Source organism: Taeniopygia guttata, chromosome W (genome assembly GCF_048771995.1).
Source record: "Taeniopygia guttata chromosome W, bTaeGut7.mat, whole genome shotgun sequence".
Classification (NCBI taxonomy): Eukaryota; Metazoa; Chordata; class Aves; order Passeriformes; family Estrildidae; genus Taeniopygia; species Taeniopygia guttata.
The window spans coordinates 28,941,695-28,960,208 of record NC_133064.1 but is presented as its reverse complement, the minus strand read 5'-3'; the positions used below and the strand labels follow the sequence as shown (position 1 = coordinate 28,960,208).

General features: G+C 43.6%; 1 protein-coding gene across 1 annotated transcript in view; it reads right to left on the bottom strand.

Annotated features, from left to right (window-relative positions):
- Nucleotides 1-1,696: 1,696 nt before the first annotated feature.
- Nucleotides 1,697-18,514, bottom strand: part of LOC140682144 (RNA-binding E3 ubiquitin-protein ligase MEX3C-like) — a 58,000-nt gene continuing 41,182 nt past the window's right edge. Inside the window, 3 exon segments of the mRNA XM_072923039.1 lie at nt 1,697-2,699; nt 2,702-2,810; nt 2,812-3,173. Coding sequence (XP_072779140.1) covers nt 1,948-2,699; nt 2,702-2,810; nt 2,812-3,173 — 1,223 coding nt within the window. The 3' untranslated portion in view covers nt 1,697-1,947.

The following is an 18,514-nucleotide window of genomic DNA, read 5'->3' as shown; positions in this document are numbered from 1 at the left end:
CTGCACATGAAATACTAAGCACCAGGAATGCCCCTGGTTGGGTGGGGGACATCAGCCAGCCCCAGCCTGCCTAAGCTGCTCCAGGTGACAACCATGAAGAGAGCAAAACATTCAAGTTAATGGAAACAAGTCTTTATTAAGTAACTTTTAATATCAGAAAAATAAAACTCTTATAATTCTCTTTACAACAAATATATAATATCAGCGCTTTGGCCATCATAATTTAAAGGCCCTTTATCATAAAATATATAATTTTTAAACTTTACCAAAACTGAATTTATAATCCCTATGACCTCCCTACATATACATAACAAAGAGTGTAATAAAATTAGCAAATACTAAGCTAGATCAATAGTTTATCAGTTTATTCTTAGTTTGTGGTTTATAGAAGTGGTACACACACCTTATGTCTGTTGATTCCTTGGCTTATTAGTTGCAGTGTACAATGCAGTAAAACAAAATACACACTCAGTGAACATTTGTTCACATCTACAAGACTGTAGCTAGAGATCAGATTTTAATACTGACATGTAACTATCCTACAAGCAATTATAGTATTAAAGTTATGCACCACATAATATGCCTTCAAGGCAACTCCTAGTTGTAAACTTTTATACAAAATGTAACTCTTCAAGTGGAAATAAAAATAAAAATTTCTGCATATTTATTAGTTTAATACACAATTTCTTTTTTTGTTGTTGTTTTTTTTTGTTACACTGAGAAAAAGATTGTCTTGGGAAAATACTGCTTTAAAAAAGAGAAAAAAAATAGATCAGAACTCTACTTTTGTGTCCTTTTTTTGTTTGTTTTTGCTGTTTAAATATATGTCAGCACAGATTTGAGAATGTACTGAGGATGAAAAAGCTAGAAACATCCACAGGTTGAAATGTAAGAATCTCATTCAAGAGACTTTTGTTGTTTTGGAAAGACAATTTTGAAATGAAGTAAACTGATTACAGGGCCACTGTCACAGCTGCTGTCATGAATAATACAAGGGCATTTACACAACTCCCCCTTTTTCCTTTTTCTTACTAAAAATATATGTTTATGTGTAAGACATGAATTTAACATAAAAATGCTTCACATTTTGAACTATATACTCTCTAAAAAGGTAAAGAACAGCTTGATCAGACTAATGAACAGAATGTCAGCATCATCACTCTAAGTCAAAGTATGTGCATCCCAAAGCCCTTACTGTAACTGGATGAAGCCAGCCAGACTTTTTCCACATTACACTAACAAAAGCAGTGGGTAGGAATTCACAAATTGAGACATTCCTGATCCTCTGGACATACTGCACTTATCAAGGACAAAATGGAGGTGCATCTGGCAGCTTCTTTCTTCCCACTTGTTTGTTATTTATTATCAGAACCTGACAAATAATACAATCCTTTTCAATAAATCAAACTATGCTTTAAAAGATATTTGCAGTGCTGAAGAATTAGGCATAAGTTGTCACATAAAGCAAAAAATATTTCCTCAAAACTGGTAGAAGATAGCATTGGAAGTGTGGTTTGATATATTGATAATACCACACATCCTCCATAGCAGACAAGTACTTTTGCATTTAGGCAACAAGGTTCATTGCTGCCAACTCACAGAAGCCAAACAACTAACAGAGATCCTTTAGAAAAGCCTGGAAAAATTGAGGGTTTTTTTCAGTTGTGTATTTTATGAAAAATTGCCCTCACTGTGCCATAACATTATACCAGATGTATCTCTGCTAAACATGCCATCTGCTTACACTGAACCAGACAGAGACCACTTAAGTGTAGTGTTACCATAGCAGCCTTTTGAGAAAGTAAAAATTTATTAATAACTTCAGCCTAATCCCAAGGAAATCCAACAGTCAGAATTCATTAGAAAGTTTGCTAGAAGGTACCATTACATCCATGCCTTTAAGTCTTTAAAAGTCCACATATGATAATATCCCCATAATATCTCTATTTAAGAGTGAATTTGAATTGCCTGAGTAACAGCTGTCTGGCAAACAGGACAGGATGGGACTTATTTTTCACAGATTTTGTTGGCACATTCCAGGCAGAAGTGATTGTGACCACAGGGGACCAGGGCCGCAACAACTTGGTTCTCGAAACACATCATGCAGTCGAGCTTCTATCTCAACTCAGGGGGTGAGCTGGACGTGGAGTCACCATTGGAAGATGAATAGCTGTTGGTGCCATTGGAGAATGCAGGGATGTAGATAGGAAGGTCTACTTGGTGGCCAGTGCTAGGTGGGTCACTATTCACTCTCCCAGCCAGCAGGTGATCCAGGCTTTCTGGAAATGTGAGTGACAGGCAAGGAGTAGATGGCTGTCTCCCTCGGCATTGAGGCTTGGTATTAATAGCAGGGTCACTACCAAAGCCAGGGAGAGGGTTTACAGATTCAAAAGGATTCCAAATGGTTTGGGAAGGCATTGATAAGGAGTCATACACAGGAGAGTCAACTGCGAGGTCTTCCGTGCCCACTGAAGGCAACGTTTCTCCAAACCAAAAGTTGCTTGTGCTGAATGGACTTGTTGGGCTGAAGTCAGCCAATCTATTGCTTCCAAAACAGGAATCTGTGGAACTACTTCCCAAGGAGCTGGAGCTGTCATTCCTATAATTAGAAATCATTTTGGTGCAGCTAAGAGGGACAGGATTAGAAGCAAGCCATGCAGACCTGAGAGTGCCTCCTTCAAAACTCACATCTGTACCATGTAGTGGAAATCATTCTCTTTATTCAGCTTGATGTAGTTCCCAGTACGCATGGCTATACACATCTCTATCTCCTCACGTGCACAGTTGACATTTTCAGGCATTCCTGTGACTTTCGAAGACTGGCTCCTTGTCTCTGCTGGGGGTGACTATGTAGGTATGGGTCTGCTGCTGAATTCTTTTGATTGTAGCTCCTTTTGGTCCAACCACCAGCCCAACTACATGGTAAGGCACCCTGACTTGGACTGTCATCTGACCTGGCAGGTTAGGGGTATATGGCAGGCCTCCCAGGGCAGGACCACTCTTGTTGTGTGATGCTCTGATCATGGAGAAGTGTTCAGCAGCTGAGAGAATTTCCATTTTAGCCATGACTACATCCTCCTTTCGCCCAGTGACAACAAAGACGGGTTCTTCTCCATGAACAGGGGTCTTAATGTAAGTATTTGTCTTGGCCCTTAGTGCTTTTATTTTGCAACCTGTTTAAAGGAAACATATACAAGTTTAGCAAGACATCCAAGTTTAGAAATCCACAAGAAAGCCATCTAACCTGTTTGAGAGTTTCAAGAAACCATAGGGTGAAACCAGAAGCAGCTGTTTGCATTTCTGCAAGCCACATCAGCAAAACCAGTAACAACTTATACCTATTACTTCCAAACATGCCTCTGATACTTATAGCCACAAACTATTTTAGCAATTCTTCTTGGGCTGGTTTAGCCCAGCAACTCTTCAATTGCTATTAGATGGTGAATAAACATGAATGACTTTTTCCTCCGTCAACCACCTTTGTGATTATCCCATACATACTGGTAGGTTTAAATTTTTTTCCATTGATTTGGTATACTTCAGTTATTTCTAAGATCCTGCAAAAGGAGTAAAGGTTCACACACAAGTTTGCTGATATATTAGCCTTCCACGAACAAGCATGACCTAAAAGCAAATTAAACATTTACAAGTGAGAGACGTGTCTGTATTGCAACCTGTGTAGGGTATAGATAAAATTGATTAACTGAGAACTCGTAATTTGCTTCCTTTTATCAGCAAGTGTTATTTAAAACTTTACTCTTCCCTGGGGGATGAAGGAGCCACTCCTTGAACTGCCAAGTAGGAGTTCAAGCAGTTTGTTGCATGTAAATAAGGCTTACTATGTAATAGTATGTGCCTATGTGGAATTTCTCTCATTCATTAACTGAGTAAATATAGTCTGAAATAAAAGCAAAAAGTTAATGAAATATTTGTCTTTGATTTTTGAGGACTGAATTATAAAGTTTGCTATGACACATTGACAAGAGGCTCTTTCCCAAGATGCTCAAGGCATTTTGAAATACATACAGAAGCTCCTTTTACCCATGACAGAACCAGAAAAGCAGGCATTGCAAAATGAAGAGACACAAGCAGGTCCATGGCATGCAAGACAGTCTACTGGCTTCAGTCTTAATTGAATTTATCCTATTGTGAACAAATTCAAAAGCATGTCACAGTAAATTTTATTTTATAGTGAACCTCATCTTGAAAAAATTATAAGTAACATTTTCAGATCAAGTGTTTTAAGCATCATTTCACTTACAGCAATTTATTCACCTTTTCCTTATTTACTTTAAGCATCTCATAACCATTTGGGTACTCAAAATAGTGTTTTATTAGTCCTCTGCACCCAATGCATCACAAGCAATAAATTGTACAGTTAGAAAACCACACAAAGATGCATTTTATTCAGTACTATCTACTAATAAAAAGAAAGTAGCAAACATGCAGATGCTGGTTGGAATAGAGGGGAGGAAGAGCTGCTTCTTGAAGGGTCCCTGCACATAGCAAGAACAAAGGCTGAACACAACAGCCCTTTGTTTTCATGACACAGCTGGAAATAAAGTTCATTAATCTTCAATAGCTAGTGAGGGCTCTGAGAGGCCCTACCTCCCCCAGAAAGCACACGGAGGAGTACAGGAGGGCTCCCGGAAGAGAAGGTGTGAGGCACAGACATACCTGTGCAAAGGAGGGGATACAGACCAGAGACCCAAACATGTCGATCAGCAAGTGTCAGTAGGAGAGAACAAACCCATAAGACATGAGATGTCTTACGGAGGTGGCAAAGCACACATCCTTTGAAGCCATGCCATTTCCCTACATGTACCAGAGAGCAGCACCTCACTGGCAACTTACCTTTACTCCTTCCATGTCTTTGCATTTCTCCCTGTAGCAAATCTGCTTACCCACTCCATTCCCATTATGTGAGAAACAACTGCTCACTTAAAAAAAATTTAAAGGTTTATTAAACCTTAACAATAATACAGCAAAAGGACTAAATAAGGAAGAACAGTCCTGAGAACCTCCTTCATGGCTGCCTACCACATGGCTGGCTTATCTTCAAGATGGATGCTTCGCCTTTCATATCTCTAGCCCCTCCTAGAGCCTTGTCAGTCAACTCCTTCCTTGCTGTCCAGTGGTAGAAGTCACTTTCTTACATTCTGATTGGAGGTCATGTGCTGCCATAGTAACAAGCCAACCTTTCCAAATCCCCAGATTACCAAAACCATCCCATGATAACACATACTGGGGGGAGCACATTGCAGTAACATAACTATACATTTATAAAACTTCTTTTACCATACATATTATGTTTACCCCTGAATTGTGAGAGCCAACCATTTACTCATCTATAACAATTCCTTCCCAGTTACTCAGAAAATAAAGTGGGCTCAAACATTAAGCCAAAGGATCTGTAAAATGGTGTCACTGAAGTTTTCACACTCTTTTTACTGGAACACTTAAACCCAAAGTCAGTCTCCTGCTGTGTATCAATTATTCTCCAATATACACAGATTACTTTCATTTACTCCATTCCACTCAAGTATATATCCTTATTTCCTGAAAAATTACGGAGGCAACATTTAAAGAATACTAGAGGCATTTAGACATAGACATCTAAATAGCAATATAATTCTATATTATATATCACAGTTCAAAGCCACTTAATTCCAGATTTCATACAGCCTTACCACGTCTTACAGCTTACATTTTAAACAAGATTTTCCTGATATTTTAGAAATTCAAATTAAGTTACAATTATGCACCTTCAACTCCATTCCCTGCAAATTCCCAGAGAGTACTTTGCCAGTGTCACATTTCCAAACCACTCCAGTATAAAGAAAAGCCTTCTTGCCTTTCTTTCTCAGGCTGCAGAACAGCACAGACCAAGATGCTTTTAAGGTATGAGTCACATACCTAGAAAGCAGAGGCCAAACACTGCCTCAAAGCCCTGTAGCAACAGAACAAGACTTTTAAACATCAGAAAGTTGGCTTCAGTGGAAAGCTGACTCCCCAGACCATCAAGATCAACTCTAAATCTGTATCTGAAAAGTTAGGAAGAACTGAAGAAAGTCACCACATACAAAACCAAATATTTCTGAATGAGTCAGTCAACATCCACCAGATTTTGTCAATAAGGAGTGCTGGAAATCCCCACAAAAGACACTCATGTCAAAATACAAGGTCATTAGCCCATTATACTACTCCTGCTGAATGACCTTTCTATTTGCTTTTACTCAGCTGCTCTGGTTTCCCACCCTCTTCTATTAGTCACTACTGAGGCAATGCTGCAAAGCACAGCAGATCCCATCCCCTCTCCAACAATTCTGCCGCCACAATGACAAGTTCTGCCAGCTATGAAATCACAGGGCCAAAGGATAAATCAAGATGTTTCTGTATCTAAGCTCAGGAGACTGAGAAAGAAAAAGGGGAAGAAAAAATAAAGGAATAGGTTACCACATATACTGCCAATTGAAATTATCAAATACTTCCTAATTAAAAAGAGATGATAAGAAGACAGAACAATTTTTCCACCTTGAAATGAGAGTTAAGTTTAGCAGCCACAGCACCTGAAGTCCTCACCCATCACACAGCAACAACCAGCTCAGCCTTCACTCCCCCTTTCACATTTCATCATCACTAACAGGATGAGAGACATCAAACCCAGTCTCAGGCCATTCAATCCATGAAGGAAACTCCCCAATGAAGCCAGAAGAGCCAAGTAACCGCAGTGGGAACCCTGTGCACACCTGCTTCACACCACACCAGCTGAGCTGCTGCCATGAGCCAAGAACCACCCCAAAAAAAGCATTCCAGACTCCTGTTCGGCACAGCCATGGAGAAATGTAACCTTTCCCCAGTTTCCTTCTGCTGAATTCACCTCCATGTCACACAGCGGGAATGGGACAAAGATCAATTTATAGATGAGGTTCCCTTTGTTGTGTGGTGTCACAGTTTGATGCTGGCGCAATGCCAGTGCCCCCATGAAAATGCACCTTCCCAAATAAATGCTGTGAGATGCAAAGAGGAACAGAGCAGAGTAGGCTTAAGCTTAATAACAAAGGGAAAAAAACTTTATTAAACTACTACTATAAAAGACATACACACACTAAATCCAAAATGAAAACCTTCCAAAACATTCATCCTCCCCCCTCCAATTCCAACAAACCACAGTGAGACACAACTCGGACCCTCAGTCAAGTTAACACCCTTCAGATAATCAATGCTCAGTCCATCAAGGGAGATAGGAGTCTCCCCTGTGCCATAGACCCCCCCAAGAAACACAATTGCCACCTCTTGTGTTTCAATGTCACACATGGCACCGCCTGGAGAAAATCTGCCAGTGTGACACTCCTTTCCATGTCACAGTGCTCTCACCACCATGCATGGACAGACTGCTCATAGGGTTTCTTTTCAAGGATGCTTTACCAAGGACCAAAGAAAAAAAAACCAGTTCAGTTTCTCATTTTGGGACCACAGTCCCCCCGATTTTCCCCTGGGGCCGAGGGTCCAAGAACAGAGATCTTCTTCTCCTCTGAAGACAGAGGGCATCACCACACCCTCCTCAACTTTCTTCTGTTCACTCCACTCCTGTCACTCTCGGCTGCTGAAGCAGGTCTCTTGGCTCACCACTGCATCCCCCTAAAAATTCAGTCTCTGTTGCAGGAGAATCTGGTTCAGTCTATGGCTATACAAGAAAAGTCCAGCCAAGGCCACTCCATCATCTCCTCCCACACTATAATTAATTTCCCCATCTTCTTCTGACCACTCACTCCCAGGCCATCTCTTCTCCTTCAGATCAAGGAGGAGTAATATTTCACAAAGCTTTCATAATCCAAGAAGGGGTTAAAAGACTCAAATTCTCCAGACGCCCGGGATCTCTGCCCAGACCTCCAACTCCCATGACTGGGCACCTCCCCCCCCCCTCCCCCGATGGTGTACTACTGTCACCATTGATTTCCTCCACCCTTCCATCTGCAGTGGGCTGGCCCAGTTCCAGTCCCTCTACCCTTTGGCCTACCTCAGCCTGGGCCACATGGCTGCCCCTCCCCCACCCAGCCTGAGGCTGTGCAGGGGAGAGTCTGCACTCCACTCTGACCGGAACCAAAGAGACAGTTCTCCTGGGAGTTCTTGCTTTTGACCCCCTGTGTTCTCAGAGGCGTGTCCATGCCTTCAGTGGTCAGTCCAAATGCCGATATCCAACCCCGACCACTGATTGGTTTGACTACCAACTTCCTGAGAAAATTCACTTCCTTGTCAAACCATGACATGTGGTATCCCTTCTCTCACCATGGAACAGAAGTCGTTAATCCTTCAAATTATCAACAGTAGCAAAATGTAACCTGTCACATCAGGGACACACACCTTATACCCACATTCCTCTTGCCAAGTGCTGCAAAACTGGGGTTCAGGCACATACAGGAAATTAAACCTTCTTACCATTGTGTCTGTTTAATCTTGCCTCCCCAATTACAGAGGGATTTAGGAAAAAAAATCTGAAAGAAATTTATCCAAAAATAGAAGCCTGGAAGTCATGGTGGGTAAAAATTCAGTGAGCAGCCCCTGTGAACCACAACCAAATGACAACATCAGTTTGTTTTCCTTCCCTGCTCCTGACAAGTAACTATCTAAGGGGATCAAAACTGAGAACTTCCTGCAGCTCTTCAAACACACAAATCCCGTGTGAAGCCACTAGTACAGCCTAGGCTGGAAGAGCAGCAAGCAGGGTGAAGTTGTATTAGCACCAACTAATCTCTTAAACAGGAGGGAGGGCTGATGAGCAGCCCTGACCAAGTCTGCCATCCTTCAACTTGTCTCCAGAGCAACCACAGATCTCACAGCTCATCAGCACTAAAGAGAAAGCCATAGTTCGCAGGAATATATTTTTCAGTAGCTTTGCAGTTATCTGATGAAAGACAATATTGTATTACAGCCTCCATTCTGAATACCATCTTTAGTGCTCTGACCACCATAATAAGCTGACACCAAGTAACAAGGCAGCAACAGAATAATTACTCACATCAACCCCAAACAATGAGCTGCTAGCAAAGCCATAGCTAATTTCTTGCCTAGAAGGCAAGGGCAAGGTCTGGGAAGCCCCTCCAGACCAGCAGGGGATGGCATAGCATTGCCAAATGTGCTGACAGGAACATGCAGGGATTTGTTTTCTATGAGCCTGCAATAGCTATATATGGACACAGCTTTAAAATGAGAGTCTGTTAAGCTGGCACAGCCCTTGTTTCATTGCTAGGTTGCCAAAAATTTTTAATCAGAAAGCAAGAACCCCTGCGACTATGTGCAAATCCTTTGTTACCTGACTGAAACACTGGATGGTAGTACTACAAGGCCAACAGCTGCTGGTCTGCAAAGCATGACACTGCACACCGAAATAACAAAGAAGGAAAAATTAATCTACTTCATTAAAAATGACTGCTTGACATATTTCAGAAAAGCTGTTCATTCCCAAGCTGCATTCTTTTATTTAAACAGAATGCTTCCTCTCAGTTGTGAAATGACTAAAAGTATTTCTACAGGTTGTGATTATACAGTACAAAAAAGATAAATGCCCAGGTTATTAAGCAGAGATGAAGCTGCATTGGGAGAGAAAATGAAAACCTATTCTAAATTGTTTAATGGCTAAACCTCCTTAAGCAGGCTGGCTACACAAGAAAATTTAAACCAGAATGTTTGTGGCATTTCACTGGGTTCTTAAAGCGATTTTAAATACTACCTGTTGTCTAGTCAGTTGATAGTCTGACTAGTTACTATTGTTATATGTAGTGAGTGTAATTGAGGCCAGTATAATATGATATGTGTAATATTTGATATTGTTGGAAGCACACTGTCCTAGTTTAGGGCAAATCTGAACTAGCCGTTGAATCCACCCTTTACTAACTTGGCCAGTCACGCTGAGCAGAAAAGCTACTTCCTTTGCCGTCGACAGCAAAAAATCCTGCATGCACAGTGTTGCATTGGTTTAAAAAACTAAAATCAAGTGAGAGAAAGTGCTCTTGAGAAGTCCTAGCAAGAAAGCTGTGTTGCTGAGGAGGGGACCTTGTTTGCATGAGAAAAGCTGGAATTAAATAAGCATGTATCCAGACTCAAAAAGCTTCTGAAGGTCTAACTTAGAAGGCTTTGTTTTAATCTCTAAATCATGTGAAGGACTTTTGAAAGTCTTCTGTGGATCACCTGAAAACTGTTTCCCTTATGTATAGTTGGTGATGCTGTCTTCAGTGCCTCCTGCACTTTGCACTTGAAATACGACACATTTAAACACTAAAATCTCTTTTGAATAATGCAAAAAGAGGGACAGTGTCTAAAGACAAACAGAAAACCTGAAAGATGCTGGAAGGGACAAAGTCTGTCCTGTAGAGATGCTGCATCCCTGAGTATATTCACTGTCTTCACATAGTGATTGCTGGAATATATTTAATACATTCCAGTATTTTGACTATCCAAGTAATGTGATTTTTCTGAGTGTTTATATCCTCGATAAAACTGACAATAGTGGGTTTTCCCCCTAAAACATCACTAGTGTTGGGAGCTGCTTAACACTAAAGCAACACTTTTATGCAGATTTAATGATCCTGTACTCCTTTTTGTTCTTTGTTTTTGAATGTGGGCTCATGAGCAAAATATAACCTTGCTTAAAATAATCCTGCAAATTGAAATAAAACTGTAATTCTGATAAGTTGGTAGCTGTTAACTATCTAACATAGCTGAACAGCCAAATAAAAGCAATAGCTGTCACTCAGGTAGTGGAAAAGTGCTAAAGCAACCCTAGAGCTACATATAATAAAATATAATAATAGTAATATAATCCTAGACCTTATGTTAGGATATCTATGCACTGTATTTAGCTATGGGAGGATGTCCTAGTTTAGGGCAAATTTGGGGAAAACCCTCTGGAAGGAGCCCCCAGAAAACAAACCCCCACGGCCCCTCCCCACCCACCTGGTTCGGGAAAAAATTTTCTCTCAGAGAAGTGGTAAAGAACCTGTTTATTCAACGAACAAAGCACCCCCCAGCACCAAAAAGAAAATTAGCAACACCAGATGACAACAAAACTCTTTCACCACTCTGAAGAGATGAACAAATCCAGAAAGTCTTTCCTGGGAGTGGTCGCCCAGGGCTGGACGCTGGGGATTGCTCTCCAGCACTGGGGATGGCTGCTGCAGATCACAAAATGCAGGATCTCGGTGCTCCTCGGTGTTTCCCAGGTCCCAGTCCGGAGCAGGTTGGATGGTATTCAGCAAGAGGAAAGGAAAAGAAACAGTCCAGGGAAAGAATTGGACTGCTTAGCTAAACTAACTAGGAAGCAAAGGAAAAAGCAGAAGCAAGCAAAGCAAGCCAGCCAAGCAAGCAAGCAAAGCAAAAGCCAGCCAGCCAGCACTAGCCTTTTCTAGACAGCTGACCATGGGGGGAGGTGAACTGGCTGATAACAAGGCAAAACAAACCTTCACTTTCAGAGTCAGTTCTGAAAGCACAGAACATAATATCAAATGTAAACAGAACACACGATTGGAGATACAAACACCATAACGTCACCCTAGGACATTCCACCCCTTATCTCCATATCTTCAACATCATGTAAAAACTCCATCAAGTTAAAACTTATATCTTTCACTTACTCATACTTTCGACGCTTACACATTTCCTTCTATTTCACTTGCTCAAACCTTTGACACTTACACATTTCCTTCTTTCTCATGTCTGTGTGTTTTCATGCACAGACATTGGCAGTAACATCCAGCAAACAGTGATATTTGCACAATAGTTTCACCCCACAATCAGATCTCCCTGAGGTACACATCATGTTGTTCCATCTCTCTGCATTATCCACCATGTACAACCTGGTCCCTGAGCAAAGAAAATCCCACGAATGGGTTTGTCTGTACTCGAGGCAGGATTGATCCACACTGATTTCCCTAACAAACCTCTGACATGTGCCACTGGGACTTTATCTCCATCTACTATATTCTGGGGCTCAGACTGGGCAGGACCTGCTCGATTGGTGCAACCTCGGCTGTTAAATAACCAGGTGGCCTTTTGCTAGATTTTGCCCCCAATTTTTGAAAGATCCCCCACCCAATGCTTTTAGGGTGGTTTTTAACAGTCCATTGTACCTCTCCACTTTGCCTGCAGCTGGTGCATGGTAGGGGATGTGGTACATCCACTCAATGCCATGTTCCCTAGCCCAGGTATTGATAAGGCTATTCTTGAAATGAGTCCCATTGTCTGACTCAATCCTCTCAGGGGTACCATGCCTCCAAAGGACCTGCTTTTCAAAGCCCAGGATGGTGTTACGTGCTGTAGCATGAGACACATGTAGGTTTCCAACCATCCAGTGGTGGCTTCTACCATTGTGAGCACGTAGCGCTTGCCTTGGCATGTCTGGGGCAGTGTGATGTAGTCAATCTGCCAGGCCTCTCCATATTTGTACTTGGACCGCTGACCACCATAGCAGAGGGGCTTCACTCGCTTGGCCTGTTTGATGGTAGCACACGTCTCACAGTCATGGATCACCTGAGAAATACTGTCCATGGTTAGATCCACCCCTCGGTCTCATGCCCACTTATAGGTGGCATCTCTACCCTGATGGCCTGAGGCATCATGGGCCCATCGTGCTAGGAACAACTCTCCCTTGTGTTCCCAATCAAGGTCTGTCTTTGACACCCCTATCTTTGCAGCCTGATCTACCTGCTGATTGTTTTGCTGCTCTTCATTAGCTCTACTTCTGGGGACATGGGCATCTACATGGCGAACCTTCACAGGTAGCTTCTCTACCCGGGTAGCGATATCTTTCCACTCTTCAGCAGCCCAAATTGGTTTTCCTCTACGCTGCCAGTTAGCTTCTTTCCACCTCTCTAGCCACCCCCATAGAGCATTGGCTGCCATCCATGAATCAGTGTAGAGGTAGAGCTTTGGCCACTTCTCCCTTTCTGCAATGTCTAGGGCCAGTTGAACGGCTTTGAGTTCAGCAAGCTGGCTTGATCCACCTTCTCCTTCAGTGGCCTCTGCAACCCATTGTGTGGACTCCATACAGCTGCTTTCCACTTCCGATTCATCCCTACAATGCGACAGGAACCATCAGTGAAAAGAGCGTAGCGTGTTTCCTCTGCTGGCAGTTGGTTATATGGTGGAGCTTCTTCAGCCCGTGTCACTGGTTCTTCTTCTTCATCTGTGACACCAAAACTTTCACCTTCGGGCCAATTTGTAATTACTTCCAAAATCCCAGGGCGATTCAGCTTACCAATATGGGCACACTGCGCGATGAGAGCAATCCACTTGCTCCATGTAGCACTGGTGGCATGGTGTGTGGAGGGAACCTTTCCTCTGAACATCCACCCCAGCACCGGTAGTCGGGGTGCCAGGAGGAGTTGTGCTTCTGTGCCAATCACCTCTGAGGCAGCCTGGACTCCCTCATAGGCGGCCAAGATTTCCTTCTCTGTTGGGGTGTAGTTCGCTTCAGACCCTCTGTAGCTCCGACTCCAAAATCCCAGTGGTCGGCCTCGAGTCTCATCAGGCACCTTCTGCCAAAGGCTCCAGGACAGACCATGGTTCCAGGCTGCAGAGTCACGTTCTTCACATCTGGTCCTGTCCTGACTGGGCCAAGGGCTACTGCATGAGCAATTTCCTGCCTTATCTGGGTGAAAGCTTGCTGCTGCTCAGGGCCCCAGCAGAAATCATTCTTCTTGCGGGTGACCAGGTAGAGAGGACTCACGATCTGACTGTACTCAGGAATGTGCATTCTCCAGAAACCGATGGCGCCTAAGAAAGCTTGTGTCTCCTTCTTGTTGGTTGGTGGGGACATAGCTGTGATCTTGTTGATGACATCTGTAGGAATCTGACGCCGTCCATCTTGCCACTTCACTCCCAAGAACTGTATCTCTCGAGCAGGTCCCTTCACTTTACTCTTCTTGATGGCAAAACCAGCTTCCAGGAGGATTCGGATGATTTTCTTGCCTTTCTCGAACACTTCTGCTGCTGTGTTCCCCCACACAATAATATCATCAATATATTGTAGATGTTCTTGAGCCTCACCCTTTTCTAGTGCAGTCTGGATCAGTCCATGGCAGATGGTAGGACTGTGCTTCCACCCCTGGGGCAGTCGGTTCCAGGTATACTGCACTCCCCTCCATGTAAAGGCAAACTGAGGCCTGCATTCTGCTGCCAGAGGAATGGAGAAAAATGCATTGGCAATATTAATAGTGGCGTACCACTTCGCTGCCTTGGACTCCAGCTCGTACTGGAGTTCCAGCATGTCTGGCACAGCAGTGGTGGAGTCACTTCATTCAATGCACGGTAGTCCACTGTCAATCTCCATTCTGCTTCAGATTTACGCACAGGCCAAATGGGCCTGTTGAAGGGTGAGTGGGTTTTGCTGACCACCCCTTGGCTCTCCAGCTCTCGGATCATCTTATGGATGGGAACCACAGCATCTCGAGTTGTTCTGTACTGTCGACAATGCACTGTTGAAGTGGCAATTGGTACCTTTTGTTCTTCTCCCTTCAAAAGTCCTACTGTAGTTGGATTCTCAGACAGTCCAGGCAAGGTGTTTGTCATGGTTTGACACTGGCACAATGCCAGTGCCCCCCATGAAAATGCAATTTCTCAACTGAATGCTGTGAAATGCGATCGAGAACAGAGCAAAGCAGGCCCAAGCTTAATTACAAGAAAAAAACTTTATTAAACTACTACCACTATGCTACTATAAAAGAGAGGGAAAAAAAAAAGTAACACCCACAATTCAAAATGAAAACCTTCCAAAGTATTCCTCCTCCCACCACCCAACTCCAACATCCCACAGTGAGACACAATCTGGACCCCAATCAGGTTTCCACCCTCCCGATAATCAACACCCAGTCCATCTGCAGGGAGAGAGGAGTCTCTTCTGTGCCACAGACCCCCCAAGAAACACAGCTGCCACATCCTGTGCTTCCATGTCACCACATGGCACCGCCCGGAGAAAAAAAGTTTGCCAGTGGTGACCCTCTCCTTTCCATGCACAGTGCTCTCATCACCAATGCATGGATGGACAGACTGCGTTTTAGGATTTTTCCTTTTCAAGGATGCCCTGCCAAGAGGGGAAAAAACAACAGTTCAGTTTTTCATTTTTGGGACCACAGTCCCCCCCATTTTCCCCTGGGGCTGAGGATCCAAGAACAGAGATCTTCTTCTCTTCTTCCTCTGCGAAGACAGGGGGCACCACCACAAACCTCCTTAACTTTTCTCTGTTCGCTCCACTTCTGTCTTTTCCCAGCTGAAGCAGGTCTCTTTGGCTCACCGGCATCCTCCTAAAATACAGTCTCTCTTGGAGGAGAAGATCAGTTCAATCTGTGGCTGCCAAGAAAAAGTCCAGCCAAAAAGCCACTCCATCATCTCCTCCCACCTAGAATTTCTCCTTCCAACATCCCAGGTCCCAGACTGTCTCTTTTCCTCTCTTTTTCAAACCAAGGAGGAGAAAAATTTCACAAAGCTTTCATTTCTCAGGAAGGGTTAAAAGTCCCAACTCCCAGAGATGGCTTGCTGCCCAGGCTCCAGCTCCCACAGTCCGGCTGGGCACCTTGCGGCCCCCCTGCTCTTCTCCTTCTCCGCGGTGAACTGCTGATAAAACCACCGCCGTCTCTTTTCTCTCTTGGGAGAGAGAGACTCTGGGGGGAACGGAGACATCCCAGATTTTCTCCACCCTTCCATCTGCAGGGGGCCAGCCCGGTTCCAGCCCCTCCACCCTTGGGCCTACCTCCGAAGGCCACATGGCTTTTCCCCTCCCCCACCCAGCTCGTGGCCGGGCAGGGGAGAGTCCTGCACTGACCGCTGACCAGAACCTAAGAGAGCGAGTTCTCCTGGGAATTCTGCTTTTAACCCCTCTGTGTTCTCTGAGGCGTGTCTACCTTCAATTGGTCAATGTCCAAATTGACCTCTTCCTTCCGGAAAAATTCCTTTTCCGTGTCAAACCACGACAGTGTTCAATTGCTGGATGCCCTCTGTCACTACAGCTGCTATCCCAAATGCCCACCTGAGTCCCTTTGGGTCTTTTAAATACCCCCTTCAAAGGTAATCTATGCCCAAAATGCATGGGGCCTCTGGGCCAGTCACAATAGGGTGTTTCTTCCACTCATTTCCTGTCAGACTTACATCAGCTTCCACCAAGGTAAAGTCCTGTGATCCGCCTGTCACACCGGCAATAGAGACAGATTCTGCCCCTATGTGTCTCGATGGAATTAATGTGCATTGTGCACCAGTATCGACCAAAGCCTTATATCTTTGTGGTTCCGATGTGCCAGGCCAGCGAATCCACACAGTCCAGAAAACATGGTTTTCCCTCGCCTCTACCTGGCTAGAGGCAGGGACCCTCTAAGCCTGGTTATCCTTCTTGCCTTGGGCGTATGTCTTAGAGGTTCCTTCAAGGGGATCAGACATGTCATCCTCATCATCATGCCTGGCAGTTTGGCTACGGGCAACTGGAGCTGCTCTCCCTTTGGTGGCACTTCCTCTCTGAGTCTTGCCTTCCTTGAATTCATGCACCCGTTGTGCCAGAGCAGCAGTAGATTTTCCGTCCCATTTCCTCATGTTTTCTCCGCAATCGCGCAGGAAGAACCACAGCTCAGTTCGTGGGGTGTACCTTCTTTCACCATCTGAGGAACGTCTACGTTGGATACCAGAACCTCTGATCTGTACTGCTGAGATTTGGAGAAGGTCCTCCTTAATCTCCTCCCTGAGTCTCTTATGATTCTCCTCTATCTTATCTTCTAATTTCTGCAGATGTGTTTCCTCTGCTGCAGTTCTGGCATGGGTTGGGCCATGTACAGCATCTGCATATGCTCGGAGTTTCCTTGCCATGTCGAGTGTTATGAACGAGCACAATAGGCTTTCTAATCTAATTAAAAAGATTTATTAATGGTAGGAAACGAAAGCAAATCAGCGCGCTGGGCAGCAGTTATTCCAACTACCGCATTTTCGTGCCCCGTTCCCCCCCAACTTATTGGGTCTTCTCTTCCGGATGTGTGACGTTCTGGTGTCTTTTCTGCGCAGGTGCACTCTGTTGCTAGGTGGTCGTTTTCTGCCTCCTGGTGGTCATGGGATGAAGGCCAGTAGTCTTTCTCAAGGTTGTCCCTGTGATCTGGGAACTTTCTCAAAACAAGAAATGTTATTTCTAGGCACGTTTACTCGCATTCCACAAGAGTACATGTTTTGCTAAGTCTGTAACGGAACTGTCCTTGAAGATATTCGCTTAGGTGCTTTGGTGCCTAGCAACCTCAACTCCCTAAATTAGTTTCAACTCCCTAAAACAGTTTGTAACGAAATTGTCCTTGAGAGATATTCTGGAATGCCTGGCAAAATGAGAACATGTTCAGACAAGTGAAAACTCTAAGTGAAAATTCTATTTTATGGATGTGAAAACTCTATATTATGAACAAAAAGGCCTTATTTTCCTAACAATATCCCCCCTTTTTATTTTAACCCTCTTTTTGTTCACTAAAGCGCTCTAATTCCCTTTTGCTCAATTCTAAATAATCTTCAGTTTCTACTTCGCTAAGTGGCTCGTATTTTGGTTTTACCATCATTAAATGTGCAGCTTCTAATCTATTTTTCACTATTGTAATAAGCTTGTTAAGAATACATGGCCCAAAAGTAAGTACTAGAATTAGTAAAATTACTGGTCCTGCAAGGGTGGATAATAGAGTGGTTAGCCAGGGAGAATAGGTGAGCCAGGATTCATACCAACTCTGCTGGGATTCTCTTTCTCTTTTTCGTTGTTCTATTTGTTTGCGTAATTCAGCCATCGTGTCTTTTACAATACCCGTGTGATCTACACAAGTGCAGCATTCTTCCTGCAAAGCAACACACAGCCCCCCCTGCTGTAAGAATAGCAAATCTAATCCCCTTCGGTTTTGGAGGACTACCTCAGAAAGGGATTTCACTGATTTAACTAGTTCACTTATGGCTTTATCTATTCTACTCAGATCTTAATCTACAGATGTGCGCAGAGCTTTCATACCCTGGTTTTGACTTACTAAGGAGGCAACCCCTGTTCCTACTCCTGCTCCTCCTATGCTGAGCAAAATTGCTACCGTTAGTGTTGTAAGTGGTTCCCTTTTAGTCAGGTAGTGTTCAGGGGTCATTTGATGTTCTAGTACGTATTCTTTTGGATGGTATACGATTCTGGGGATTATTAGAACTTGAATGCAGAAGTCTGAATTATTAAAGGCTCTTACCGATAGGCAGGGTGTAACTCCAAGTTGTTGACATACCCATTTAGTATTGACTGCTGGCATAAGCCAATCAGAAGGCTTGTCTGTTTTGCTAATGCTCATTGTTGTGTTGCAGAGGTGTCGCATATCTGCTGGAACCTTCCCTACACACCTTCCTTGTCCACTAACCTGGGACAGTGTAATGCCTGAAACACTATCTCTTCCCTTTCTCCAGAGACACTCCTTTGGATTTGTACCATTTATTTCTCTTGCCTCAGATGTAATCCCAATAGCTTCATAAAAGGGTGGATTTATCATAT